This window comes from Salvelinus alpinus, chromosome 9, assembly GCF_045679555.1.
Source record: "Salvelinus alpinus chromosome 9, SLU_Salpinus.1, whole genome shotgun sequence".
Lineage (NCBI taxonomy): Eukaryota > Metazoa > Chordata > Actinopteri > Salmoniformes > Salmonidae > Salvelinus > Salvelinus alpinus.
The window spans coordinates 1,584,215-1,598,911 of NC_092094.1; the positions used below are offsets into that span (position 1 = coordinate 1,584,215).

General features: G+C 44.9%; 2 protein-coding genes across 3 annotated transcripts in view; one reads left to right on the forward strand and one right to left on the reverse strand.

The window, feature by feature from the left end:
* The first annotated feature begins 4,100 nt into the window (after positions 1–4,100).
* The window catches only part of c9h15orf39 (chromosome 9 C15orf39 homolog), a 29,845-nt gene continuing 19,248 nt past the window's right edge, over positions 4,101–14,697 (forward strand). The window contains exons 1-2 of one of the 2 annotated variants that reach the window (XM_071415659.1): positions 4,101–4,359; positions 4,488–5,649. The gene's annotated coding sequence lies outside the window, so the exon portion shown is untranslated. The remainder of the gene's footprint in view (positions 4,360–4,487; positions 5,650–14,697) is intronic. The other variant, XM_071415658.1, reaches the window with a different exon arrangement.
* LOC139584099 (uncharacterized) lies at positions 10,198–13,938 on the reverse strand. The gene is made up of 3 exons (XM_071415608.1): positions 13,897–13,938; positions 13,254–13,784; positions 10,198–10,560 (listed from the first exon to the last, which is right to left on the reverse strand). Exons 1-3 carry the CDS (start codon positions 13,936–13,938, stop codon positions 10,198–10,200), a joined length of 936 nt encoding a protein of 311 aa, XP_071271709.1.

Consider the following 14,697-nt stretch of genomic DNA (forward strand, 5'->3'; position numbering starts at 1 on the left):
CTATACCATGGGAGGGCTTTCCACATACCATGGGAGGGCTTTCCACATACCATGGGAGGGCTTTCCACATACCATGGGAGGGCTTTTCACATACCATGGGAGGGCTTTCCACATACCATGGGAGGGCTTTCCACATACCATGGGAGGGCTTTTCACATACCATGGGAGGGCTTTCCACTATACCATGGGAGGGCTTTCCACATACCATGGTGAGGGCTTTTCACATACCATGGTGAGGGCTTTTCACATACCATGGTGAGGGCTTTTCACATACCATGGTGAGGGCTTTTCACATACCATGGGAGGGCTTTTCACATACCATGGGAGGGCTTTCCACATACCATGGTGAGGGCTTTTCACATACCATGGGAGGGCTTTCCACTATACCATGGGAGGGCTTTTCACATACCATGGTGAGGGCTTTTCACATACCATGGTGAGGGCTTTTCACATACCATGGGAGGGCTTTTCACATACCATGGGAGGGCTTTCCACATACCATGGTGAGGGCTTTTCACATACCATGGGAGGGCTTTCCACATACCATGGGAGGGCTTTCCACATACCATGGTGAGGGCTTTTCACATACCATGGGAGGGCTTTCCACATACCATGGGAGGGCTTTCCACTATACCATGGGAGGGCTTTCCACATACCATGGGAGGGCTTTCCACATACCATGTGAGGGCTTTCCACATACCATGGGAGGGCTTTTCACATACCATGGGAGGGCTTTCCACTATACCATGGGAGGGCTTTCCACATACCATGGGAGGGCTTTTCACATACCATGGGAGGGCTTTCCACTATACCATGGGAGGGCTTTCCACATACCATGGTGAGGGCTTTTCACATACCATGGTGAGGGCTTTTCACATACCATGGGAGGGCTTTCCACATACCATGGTGAGGGCTTTTCACATACCATGGTGAGGGCTTTTCACATACCATGGGAGGGCTTTTCACATACCATGGGAGGGCTTTCCACATACCATGGTGAGGGCTTTTCACATACCATGGGAGGGCTTTCCACTATACCATGGGAGGGCTTTTCACATACCATGGTGAGGGCTTTTCACATACCATGGTGAGGGCTTTTCACATACCATGGGAGGGCTTTTCACATACCATGGGAGGGCTTTCCACATACCATGGTGAGGGCTTTTCACATACCATGGGAGGGCTTTCCACTATACCATGGGAGGGCTTTTCACATACCATGGTGAGGGCTTTTCACATACCATGGGAGGGCTTTTCACATACCATGGTGAGGGCTTTTCACATACCATGGGAGGGCTTTCCACATACCATGGGAGGGCTTTTCACATACCATGGTGAGGGCTTTTCACATACCATGGGAGGGCTTTTCACATACCATGGGAGGGCTTTCCACATACCATGGTGAGGGCTTTTCACATACCATGGGAGGGCTTTCCACATACCATGGGAGAGCTTTCCACATACTATGGGAGGGCTTTCCACTATACCATGGGAGGGCTTTCCCCTATACCATGGGAGGGCTTTCCACATACCATGGGAGGGCTTTCCACTATACCATGGGAGGGCTTTCCACATACTATGGGAGGGCTTTCCACTATACAATGGGAGGGCTTTCCACATACCATGGGAGGGCTTTCCACATACTATGGGAGGGCTTTCCACTATACCATGGGAGGGCTTTCCACTATACCATGGGAGTGCTTTCCACTATACCATGGGAGGGCTTTCCACATACCATGGGAGGGCTTTCCACATACCATGGGAGGGCTTTCCACATACCATGGGAGGGCTTTTCACATACCATGGGAGGGCTTTCCACATACCATGGGAGGGCTTTCCACATACCATGGGAGGGCTTTTCACATACCATGGGAGGGCTTTCCACTATACCATGGGAGGGCTTTCCACATACCATGGTGAGGGCTTTTCACATACCATGGTGAGGGCTTTTCACATACCATGGTGAGGGCTTTTCACATACCATGGTGAGGGCTTTTCACATACCATGGGAGGGCTTTTCACATACCATGGGAGGGCTTTCCACATACCATGGTGAGGGCTTTTCACATACCATGGGAGGGCTTTCCACTATACCATGGGAGGGCTTTTCCACATACCATGGTGAGGGCTTTTCACATACCATGGTGAGGGCTTTTCACATACCATGGGAGGGCTTTTCACATACCATGGGAGGGCTTTCCACATACCATGGTGAGGGCTTTTCACATACCATGGGAGGGCTTTCCACATACCATGGGAGGGCTTTTCACATACCATGGTGAGGGCTTTTCACATACCATTGGAGGGCTTTTCACATACCATGGGAGGGCTTTCCACATACCATGGGAGGGCTTTCCACATACCATGGGAGGGCTTTCCACATACCATGGGAGGGCTTTCCACATACCATGGTGAGGGCTTTTCACATACCATGGGAGGGCTTTCCACATACCATGGGAGGGCTTTCCACTATACCATGGGAGGGCTTTCCACATACCATGGGAGGGCTTTCCACATACCATGTGAGGGCTTTCCACATACCATGGGAGGGCTTTTCACATACCATGGGAGGGCTTTCCACTATACCATGGGAGGGCTTTCCACATACCATGGGAGGGCTTTTCACATACCATGGGAGGGCTTTCCACTATACCATGGGAGGGCTTTCCACATACCATGGTGAGGGCTTTTCACATACCATGGTGAGGGCTTTTCACATACCATGGGAGGGCTTTCCACATACCATGGGAGGGCTTTTCACATACCATGGTGAGGGCTTTTCACATACCATGGGAGGGCTTTTCACATACCATGGGAGGGCTTTCCACATACCATGGTGAGGGCTTTTCACATACCATGGGAGGGCTTTCCACTATACCATGGGAGGGCTTTTCACATACCATGGTGAGGGCTTTTCACATACCATGGTGAGGGCTTTTCACATACCATGGGAGGGCTTTTCACATACCATGGGAGGGCTTTCCACATACCATGGTGAGGGCTTTTCACATACCATGGTGAGGGCTTTTCACATACCATGGGAGGGCTTTCCACATACCATGGGAGGGCTTTTCACATACCATGGGAGGGCTTTTCACATACCATGGGAGGGCTTTTCACATACCATGGGAGGGCTTTCCACATACCATGGGAGGGCTTTCCACATACCATGGGAGGGCTTTTCCTGTAATTAGTTAAAAATCTAAACTAAATGTGTCTCTGTCATCTTCGAAAGGCCTGAAATGTCACTTTATGGGCTCCCGAGTGGCGCAGCGGTCTAACGCGGCGGTCTAACGCGGCGGTCTAACGCGGCGGTCTAACGCGGCGGTCTAACACACTGCAGCTCAGTGCAAGAGGTGTCACTACAGTTTTTAAATTACACTCAGAAATACCTGTTGAGGGTCTTTCTCTAATAAGTTAATGATCTAAAAACGAATGACTGACAAAAGGTCAAGCTCTGATGTACTAGCCTAATATACCTTAGTCTTGTGAGGCCAGAAGTGAACTGGTTAAATCACAGCTCCTGGGTAGTGTCTTGGCTTCTAATTACTTCACTGCACCTTTATTTACCCTTTTAAGTCCCATACGCCACCCTATATACAGGGCTCTGGTCTAAAGTAGTGCACTATACAGGGAATAGGGTTCTATAGGTCTCTGGTCAACAGTAGTGTACTATATAGGGAATAGGGTTCTGGTCTAAAGTAGTGCACTATACAGGGAATAGGGTTCTATAGGTCTCTGGTCAACAGTAGTGTACTATATAGGGAATAGGGTTCTGGTCAACAGTAGTGTACTATATAGGGAATAGGGTTCTATAGGTCTCTGGTCAACAGTAGTGTACTATATAGGGAATAGGGTTCTGGTCTAAAGTAGTGCACTATGTACAATAACATTGAGGTGCTTAATTGTTACCCAGAAGTGATTTGATATTGAGATAAAAACGGCTGCATTGGACCTTTAACATTGATCTTACGCTTGTTCTATTGTTTAACCCCGCCTATAGACCCTTTAACCCCGCCTATAGGCTAGATCACAGACCTCCCCTCCCTCGTCTTGTCTGTCGCTTATTGGTTGAATCCTTTCCCTCCGATCCCAGCGGACTTCGAGCAGTTAACAGCACAGATGATGAAAACATATCGGCATACTACAATGTATATACGGCATACAAGGCAATTTAGTTCGCGTTCAGGCTTACAATTGTTTGTCCTGACATTTGAGTGAATGCCATCATTTGGTCTGGTAAACCCTCGCCGTGCAATCGGAAGCAGCATGTGAATGTTCGATTCGTTTATCTGACTTCTGAGTGTTTCATGGATTCTTTGCGGGAACTTTGTTCAGTAGCCTACTCAGAATAAAGAGGTAAGTTGACGTTTTGTAACTGAAGTTAATTTGTTATTAGTCTGTTACCGATTTTGCACCGCTAATGATTATGTATAGATGATTGATCATGCCAAGCACGATATTAGAATGTGGATTTCTTTTCACAGGTCACGATTGCTTAGAGAATATTTAGTTGAACTTCAGTGACCCATTGGTGCACGCAGCCACGTGAAAAGTAACGCTGATACTTTGTATCGATGGATGCAATCAAAACTGTCGCAACAACTGCCGCGTTCAAAATAACTGGGAACTCGGAAAACTCCGACTTCAGTTTTTTCAAGACAAATGAGAAATTGCAAAAAACGAGCTCCCACTGGGAAAATTCGTTTTGTACGGTCATCCAACTCGGAATTCCAAGATAGGAACTCGGCATCTTTCTGTGGCTCCGACCTGAAGATCACTGACGTTATGATTTTTCCAGCGGTCTTGGAAGCGCCAAACTTCCACTAGAGCACGTTTTGCGTAGCCTGGTGCCCGGGTGGATGGAGATGTCACTTAATGACCAATGGAATGGTCTAAATAATTTAATTCCGCCCAACCGGTGCACCGGGCCATGCAAAACGGATCCGCCCATTGTAGCGGGTTGAACCACCTGTGTCCACATGCACGAAACTCAGACATTTCCGACGTGCTAATTGGTTGTAGTTATACACCTGCTGCGTTCAACCAGTTAGAAAGTCAGACATGTTGTGAATTTGTCAATGTCAACAACAAAAAAATAAGCAAATATTTGTTACTCAATTGCATTGATATAAATGTATTTCAAGTCCATCTCAGAAATGCATACTAGTTTCAGATTCTCCGAGCTGTGACACGGTAGGCGTACCCCGTTACCAAAATGTATGGGGGCTCCTCGTCCAATGATGGACTACGGGAGCCCAACATTCTTCCTTATAGTCCAAGGTTCTTACATGTTCTAGTTAAAGGAGAATTGGCTCTGGAAACCAAAACAGCTAAATACTCCATCTAAACATGAATCGATCTCAAATGTGCGATGGTTCTAGAAACAACTCCCTCTACTTTCAAATCACATCAAAATAATGTCATGAAGGGAAAATACATTTACTGCTCACTGTTTTAACCTGTTTTAACAGTTGTAGCCGACAGTATTTTTCAGTGACGACACGTTCGTGGTGTCTGTCTTCCCTTTACACACAGGTGTTCAGAGACGCAGATGGCTAATTAGCACAGATAGTCAGTCCTCTGTCCTCCGTAAACAAGCGCTGTAAAATGGAAATATGCCCGTGTGGGAACCTTAACCCTATAAAGGTGTGTATCAGTTATTTTTTTTATTTTGTATTATTTCTTGCTGTTATGAAAGATAATGTCCGTTGTCTGTTACTGTTTAGACCGAGCGTTGTGGCTCTTAACCCCCTATACAGAAGACTCCTTCATCCAAACACTAATGGAACTCAGAATCATTTTCACGGGCTAGGGAGCTCCGGGATGTCTGCATCAGTCGGTTGAATCTTATAAACCTGTGCATGGTTTTACATAGTGACATTTGCATACTTTCCCTAAGAGGCTATTCATGCAAACAGCTATTAGCCTACTCTGTGTCAAAGGTAGCCTACGTATTTGCAAATGCATCAACTTAATTTGCTTTAGAAAGTTGAGCTTCTTTGCAAACCTTTTTTTTTGTTGCAGCAGGAGGTATGGCGTCAGAGGCTAGACATGCAAATTCACTATCTAGACTCCATTGGCATGTCTAGCATATACAGTATATATATGTCTGTGTGTGTGTATATATACATATGTACAGTACCAGTCAAAAGTTTGGACACACCTACTCATTCAAGGGTTTTTCTTTATTTTTACTATTTTCTACATTGTAGAATAGTGAAGACGTCAAAACTATGAAACAATATACAGTTGAAATCGGAAGTTTACATACACTTAGGTTGGAGTCATTAAAACTCGTTTTTCAACCACTCCACAAATGTATTGTTAGCAAACTATAGTTTTGGCAAGTCAGTTAGAACATCTACTTTGTTCATGACACAAGTAATTTCCCCAACAATTGTTTACAGACAGATTATTTAACTTATATTTCACTGTATCACAATTCCAGTGGGTCAGAAGTTTACATACACTAAGTTGACTGTGCCTTTAAACAGCTTGGAAAATTCCAGATAATAATGTCATGGCTTTAGAAGCTTCTGATAGGCTAATTGACATAATTTGAGTCAACTGGAGGTGTACCTGTGGATGTATTTCAAGGCCTACCTTCAAACTCAGTGCCTCTTTGATTGATATCATGGGAAAATCAAAAGAAATCAGCCAAGACCTCAGAAAAAAAATGGTAGACCTCCACAAGTTTGGTTCATCCTTGAGAGCAATTTCCAAATGCCTGAAGGTACCACGTTCATCTGTACAAACAATAGTACGCAAGTATAAACACCTTTGGACCACGCAGCCGTCATACCGCTCAGGAAGGAGACACGTTCTGTCTCCTAGAGATGAACGTGCGAATCAATCCCAGAACAACTGCAAAGGACCTTGTGAAGATGCTGGAGGAAATGGGTACAAAAGTATATATATCCACAGTAAAACGAGTCCTATATCGACATAACCTGAAAGGCCGCTCAGCAAGGAAAAGGCCACTGCTCCAAAACCACCATAAAAAAGCCAGACTACGGTTTGCAACTGCACATGGGGACAAAGATCGTACTTTTTGGAGAAATGTCCTCTGGTCTGATGAAACATAAATAGAACTGTTTGGTCATAATGACCATCGTTATGTTTGGAGGAAAAAGGAGGAGGCTTGCAAGCCGAAGAACACCATCCCAACCGTGAACTATGGGGGTGTCAGCATCATGTTGTGGGGGTGCTTTGCTGCAGGAGGGACTGGTGCACTTTACAAAATAGATGTGGTAAGAAAATTCTGTGGATATATTGAAGCAACATCTCAAGACATCATTCAGGAAGTTAAAGCTTGGGTCTTCCAAATGAACAATGACCCCAAGCATATTTCCAAAGTTGTGGTAAAATGGCTTAAGGACAACAAAGTCAAGGTATTGGAGTGGCCATCACAAAGCCTCATACCTCAATCCTATAGAAAATGTCTCATTTCTCAGACCCAGTTACACCAGCTCTGTCAGGAGGAATGGGCCAAAATTCACTCAACTAATGTTGGAAGCTTGTGGAAGGCTTCCCAAAACAGTTGACCCAAATTAAACAATTTTAAAGGCAATGCTACCAAATACTAATTGAGTGTATGTAAACTTCTGACCCACTGGGAATGTGATGAAAGAAATAAAAGCTGAAATAAATCATTATCTCTACTGTTATTCTGATATTTCACATTCTTAATATAAAGTGGTGATCCTAACTGACCTAAGACAGGGAATTTTTTACTGGGATTAAATGTCAGGAATTGTGAAACTGAGTTTAAATGTATTTGGCTAAGGTGTATGTAAACTTCCGACTTCGACTATATATATATATATATATATATATATATATATATATATGGAATAATGTAGTAACCAAAAGTGTTAAACAAATCAAAATATATTTTAGGTTCTTCAAAGTAGCCACCCTGAATGTTGATGACAGCTTTGCACACTCTTGGCATTTTCTCAACCAGCTTCACCTGGAATGCTTTTCCAACAGCATTGAAGGAATTGCCACATATGCTGAGCACTTGTTGGCTGCTTTTTGTTCACTCTGCGGTCCAACTCATCCCAAACCATCTCAATTGGGTTGATGCCGGGTGATTGTGGAGGCCAGGTCATCTGATGCAGCACTCCATCACTCTCCTTCTTGGTCAAATAGCCCATACAAACCAGGAGGTGTGTTGATCATTGTCCTGTTGGAAAAACAAATGATAGTCCCAGTAAGCGCAAAGCAGATGGGATGGCGTATCGCTGCAGAATGCTGTGGTAGCCATGCTGGTTAAGTGTACCTTGAATTCTAAATAAATCAGTGTCACCAGCAAAGCACCCCCACACCATCATACCTCCTCCTCCATGCTTCACGGTTGGAATCACACATCCTGAGATCATCCATTCACCTACTCTGTGTCTCACAAAGACACAGTGGTTGGAACCAAAAATCTCACATTTGTACTCGTCAGACCAAAGGACAGATTTCCACCGGTCTAATGTCCATTACTCGTGTTTCTTGGCCCAACCAAGTCTCTTCTTATTGGTGTCCTTTAATAGTGGTTTCTTTGCATCAATTTGACCATGAACGCCTGATTCACGCAGTCTCCTCTGAACAGTTCATGTTGAGACGTGTCTGTTACTTGAACTCTGTGAATCATTTATTTGGGCTGCAATTTCTGAAACTGGTAACTCTAATGAACTTATCCTCTGCAGCAGAGGTAACTCTGGGGCTTCTTTTCCATGAGAGCCATCATAGCGCTTGATTGTCTAAAAGTAATAATGGACTGTTTCTCAGTGCTTATTTGAGCTTTTCTTGCCATACTATGGACATGGTCTTTCACCAAATAATCTTCTGTGTACCCCCTTACCTTGTCACGACACAACTGATTGGCTCAAACGGGTTAAGAAGGAAAGAAATTCCACAAATTAACTTTAACATCTACTTTATTCCCCCTAACTGCACTGTCCAATTTACAGTGAAATAATACCATGCTATTGTTTGAGGATAGTGCACAGTTATGAACTTAAATGTATTAATAAACCAATTAGGCACATTTGGGCAGTCTTGATACAACATTTTGAAGAGATGTGCAATGGTTCATTGGATCAGTCTAAAACTTTGCACATACACTGATGCCATCTTGTGGCCATAATCTAAATTGCACCTGGGCATAGTACATTATGGCATTTCTCTTGCATTTCAAAGATGGTACAAAAAAAAATACGAATGTTTTTTCTTTGTATTATCTTTTACCAGATCTAATGTGTTATATTGTCGTACATTAATTTCACATTTCCACAAACTTCAACGTGTTTCCTTTTTCAAATGGTTATCAAGAATATGCAAATCCTTGCTTCAGGTCCTGAGATTTGGATATGTCATTTTAGGTGAAAATTTAAAAAAAGGGTCGGCTCCATTTAAACAAGGCAGACCTGTTAATTTAAATGCATTCCAGGTGACTACCTCATGAAGCTGGTTGAGAGAATGCCAAGAGTGTGAAAAGATATCATCAAGCAAAAGGTGGCTACTTTGAAGAATCTCAAATATAAAATACTGTATATTTTGATTTCTTTAACCTTTTTTTTGGTTACTACATGATTCTACATGTTTTCTTTCATAGTTTTGACGTATTCACTATTTTTCTAAATAAAGAAAAACCCTGGAATGAGTAGGTGTGTCCAAACTTTTGACTGGTAGTGTGTGTGTTTTGTATGTATCCACACAATGTGTATAACAAACATCAGGAACACCTTCCTAATATTGAGTTGCACCCCCTTTTCCCCTCAGAACAGCCTCAATTCATCGGGGCATGGATTCTACAAGGTGTCAAACATTCCACAGGGATGCTGGCCCATGTTGACTCTAATACGTCCCAGTTGTGTCAAGTTGACTGAATGTCCTTTGGGTGGTGGACCATTCTTGATAAACACGGGGAAACTTTTTTGAGCGTGAAAAACCCAGCAGCGTTGCAGTTCTTGCATCTACTACCATACCCCGGTCAAAGGCATTTAAATATTTTGTGTTGCCCATATACCCACAATCCATGTCTCTTTAACCCGTCTCCTCCCCTTCATTCACGTTGGACTTTCTTTAACCCGTCTCCTCCCCTTCATTCACGTTGGACTTTCTTTAACCCGTCTCCTCCCCTTCATTCACGTTGGACTTTCTTTAACCCGTCTCCTCCCCTTCATTCACGTTGGACTTTCTTTAACCCGTCTCCAGGGGTGGGTCGGGGCCGACTCCAGGGTTGGGTGGTTCGGGGCCGACTCCAGGGTTGGGTGGGTCGGGGCCGACTCCAGGGGTGGGTTGGGTGGGTCGGGGCCGACTCCAGGGGTGGGTTGGGTGGGTCGGGGCCGACTCCAGGGGTGGGTTGGGTGGGTCGGGGCCGACTCCAGGGGTGGGTTGGGTGGGTCGGGGCCGACTCCAGGGGTGGGTTGGGTGGGTCGGGGCCGACTCCAGGGGTGGGTTGGGTGGGTCGGGGCCGAATCCAGGGGGGGGTTGGGTGGGTTGGGGCACGAATCCAGGGGTGAAAAAGCTGTGTGACTCAGAGTTGGTGTTTGTTTCACCAGGCTTTTTGTTTCAGCTCTTACAGGGAGGGGAAAATATGTCCTCTGGTCATTCAATATATAATTAGTCATAATGATGGGTAGCCACATTGTTTATATGGCTCTGGTCATGTCTAGTCTTGCTCTTGTCATGTCTAGTCTATCTAGACTCGATTCATTCCATGGCAGCTAGATATACTAGCTAAATGGCTAACCAACAAAACATTCATAAAGGACTCATTTAAATAGGAGAAAGGGGGACACTTCTGATGCTAAGGCTTTGTTCCATTGTCTAAATATTCAATTATTGTGACTAATGACACTACGGTGCATTCGAAAAGTATTCAGACCCCTTCCATTTTTCCACGTTTTGTTACGTTATTGCCTTATTCTAAAATTGATTAAATGAGTTGTTTTCCTCATCTACACACAATACCCCGTAATGGCAAAGTGAAAACAGATGTTTGCAAATTAAATAAATAAAAAATAAACATACCTTATTTACATACGTATTCAGATCCTTGATGAAAACCGTTCAGGACCTCAGACTGGGGTGAAGGTTCACCTTCCAAAAGGACAATAACCCTAAACACACTGCCAAGAACGCAGGAGTGGCTTCAGGACAAGTCTCTGAATGTCCTTGAGTGGCTCAGCCAGAGCCTGGACTTGAACCCGATCGAACATCTCTGGAGAGACCTGAAAATAGCTGTGCAGCGACGCTCCTCATCCAACCTGACTTGAGAGGATCTGCAAAGATTATTGGGAGAAACTCCCCAAATACAGGTGTGCCAAGTTTGTAGCGTCATACCCAAGAAGACTCGAGGCTGTAATCGCTGCCCAAGGTGCTTCAACAAAGTACTGAGTAAAGGGTCTGAATACTTATGGAAATGTTATTTTTCAGATTTTTATCATGCAGTATTGTGTGTAGATTGAGGGAAAAATAACAATTGAATCCATTATAGAATAAGGCTGTAACAATGTGGAAAAAGTCAAGGGGTCTGAATACTTTCTGAATGCACTGCGTGTGTATATATACAAGAGTATGGGGACACCCCTTCATATTAGTGGATTCGGCTATTTCAGCCACACCCGTTGCTGGCAGGTGTATAAAATTGAGCACACAGCCATGCAATCTCCATAGACAAACATTGATAGTAGAATGGCCTTACTGAAGAGCTCGGTGACTTTCAACGTGGCACCGTCATAGGATGCTATCTTTCCAACAAGTCAGTTTGTCAAATTTCTGCCTTGCTAGAGCTTCCCCGGTCAACTGCCCCGGTCAACTGCCCCGGTCGACTGTAGGTGTTGTTATTGTGAACTGGAAACATCTAGGAGCAACGACAGCTCAGCCATGAAATGGTAGGTCACACAAGCTCACAGAATGGGACCGCCAAGTGCTGAAGCGCATAGCGTGTAAAAATGGTCTATCCTTGGTTGAAACACCCAGGAGAAAGCTACCTGCCCGAATGCATAGTGCCAACTGTAAAGTTTGGTGGAGGAGGAATAATGGTCTGGGGCTGTTTTTCATGTTTCGGGCCCCTTAGTTCCAGTGAAGGGAAATCTTAACGCTACAGCAACCAATGACATTCTAGAGGATTCTGTGCTTCTAACATTGTTGCAACAGTTTGAGGAAGGCCCTTTCCTAGTTCAACATGACAATGCCCCGTGCACCAAGCGAGGTCCATAAAGAAGTAGTTTGTCGATCGGTGTGGAAGAACTTGACTGGCCTGCACAGAGCCCTGACCTCAACCCCATCAAACACCTTTGGGATGAATTGGAACGCAGACTGCGAGCTAGGCCTAATCACCCTAAATCAGTGTGTGACCTCACTAATAATCTAACATCTAGTGGAAAGACTTCCCAGAAGTGTGGAGCCTGTTCATAGCAGCAAAGGGGAGACAACTCAATATGAATTAATGCCTATGATTTTGGAATGAGATGTTTGACGAGCAAGTGTCCACATACTTTTGGTTGTGTAGTATATGTAACCTCACAATGTACTGTGGTCCATAGTCTTACTGCTTTCCTTGGTATAGGTCAATCGATGTGCCTCTATTCCTCCTGCGTTGTTTCACTGATAATGGAATGTTGTGTGACAGCAGACACGATGAACTCTGGTCCACCCCTGACTGGAACTCAGTGCAGGAAGGATAATTATTCTCCATCATATGATTATTATTGGCTCTCTGACGGGGGTCACGCTGGTCAGACTGACCCCATACTAGAACCTGTTTTTCTACGTGTGAATAAGTAATATGTCATGAATCCTAAACCAACATCTCTCTTCAGTTGAAGTGTGTCTCTGCTCTATCCTCCTCACGTGTGGCTAGCTAACCACCAGTCCCTCCTGTCTGAGGTGTTGGAGAGATGAGACAAAACGCAGTTTCCACACAGAGGTGTCTGTCATCCAGATCAACTGATTACATATAGAATAGCAGCACAGGCAGGGTGCTAGGCAGCACAGGAAGGGTGCTAGGCAGGGTAGTGTGCAGACCAGGCCAGTTTGTAACTTCTGAGAGCAGGGTGCAGTCAGTCCCAGTGTGCAGGGAGTTAGATCTGTAGGCAGGGCACTGTGCAGAGTGGTAAGACAGTAATGAGATGTAAACACGTGGTTTGTGTGTTCACATGCTTGTCTATAGTACACAGGAAATGACAGCTTGAGGCTGAGGCATACCTAACTGTGGGCTGTAGTGCGCCTCATTGTGGGCTGTAGTGCACCTCAGTGTGGGCTGTGGTACGCCTCGGTGTGGGCTGTGGTACGCCTCGGTGTGTGCTGTAGAACTCCTCGGTGTGGGCTGTAGTACGCCTCGGTGTGGGCTGTAGTACTCCTCGGTGTGGGCTGTAGTACTCCTCGGTGTGGGCTGTAGTACTCCTCCTCGGTGTGGGCTGTAGTACTCCTCCTCGGTGTGGGCTGTAGTACTCCTCCTCGGTGTGGGCTGTAGTACTCCTCCTCGGTGTGGGCTGTAGTACTCCTCCTCGGTGTGGGCTGTAGTACTCCTCCTCGGTGTGGGCTGTAGTACTCCTCCTCGGTGTGGGCTGTAGTACTCCTCCTCGGTGTGGGCTGTAGTACTCCTCCTCGGTGTGGGCTGTAGTACTCCTCCTCGGTGTGGGCTGTAGTACTCCTCCTCGGTGTGGGCTGTAGTACTCCTCCTCGGTGTGGGCTGTAGTACTCCTCCTCGGTGTGGGCTGTAGAACTCCTCGTGTGGGCTGTAGAATACCCCTGTGCGCTAGATGGGGCGACCTGTCTACCTGTGGTTAGGTTGTGGCCCACATGAGCTAGGCTAAATGTAGGTGACTGTTTACTTCATCATGATGGTATTTCCATGTCTGCAAAGAGGTCGAATACACATCTCAGTATTACTGAGAAAGCATCGGGGGTGTTTCCTTGAAGGTTGACATACATTCTTCAGTTTACTCCCCCTCAATATGTTCTCAGGTTTCAGTTCTGTGGTGAAGGGTGATTTAATCACGTTTGTGTGAAGCAGAGATGACAGACGGCAGAACGCATATAAAGTTTACATTCCAACCTCACCACAGTAAATGGCATGAGTCATACGTGTTGCCTATTGCCTTATATAGCAAAACACAAGATTGGAATGGGCTGGAGACTTACAGCACTGTTTAGAGATGTAGAAGGTGGTACTTTAAACAGAGGCTGCTTTAAACTACTGTAATTTAGTGCTTGTCCAGCTATTTTGGAACAAATGCCATTTTATCGTGATTAGTTTGTTTTTCCTGACAAGGTCATAGGCTGGTAGTCACAAGCTCCCAAGGCCTTGTAGTGTTGTACTTGTCTTCTCTCTGAACAGGAAGAGGTGGATTTTTTTTGCTTCTATTTTCAACAAATGTTTTATTCTTGTTTTGGTATTTGACTGTGAGTTGAGATGCTTTGTTGCTCATAAGTGAACAGAGGTAGCCTGGTTCCTAGTCTGTTTGTGACAATATTCCACTCAGAATCACTCTATAATATTGTGTTGTTAACAGAATCACTCTATAATATTGTGTTGTTAACAGAATCACTCTATAATATTGTGTTGTTAACAGAATCACTCTATAATATTGTGTTGTTAACAGAATCACTCTATAATATTGTGTTGTTAACAGAATCACTCTATAATATTGTGTTGTTAACAGAATCACTCTATAATATTGTGTTGTTAAC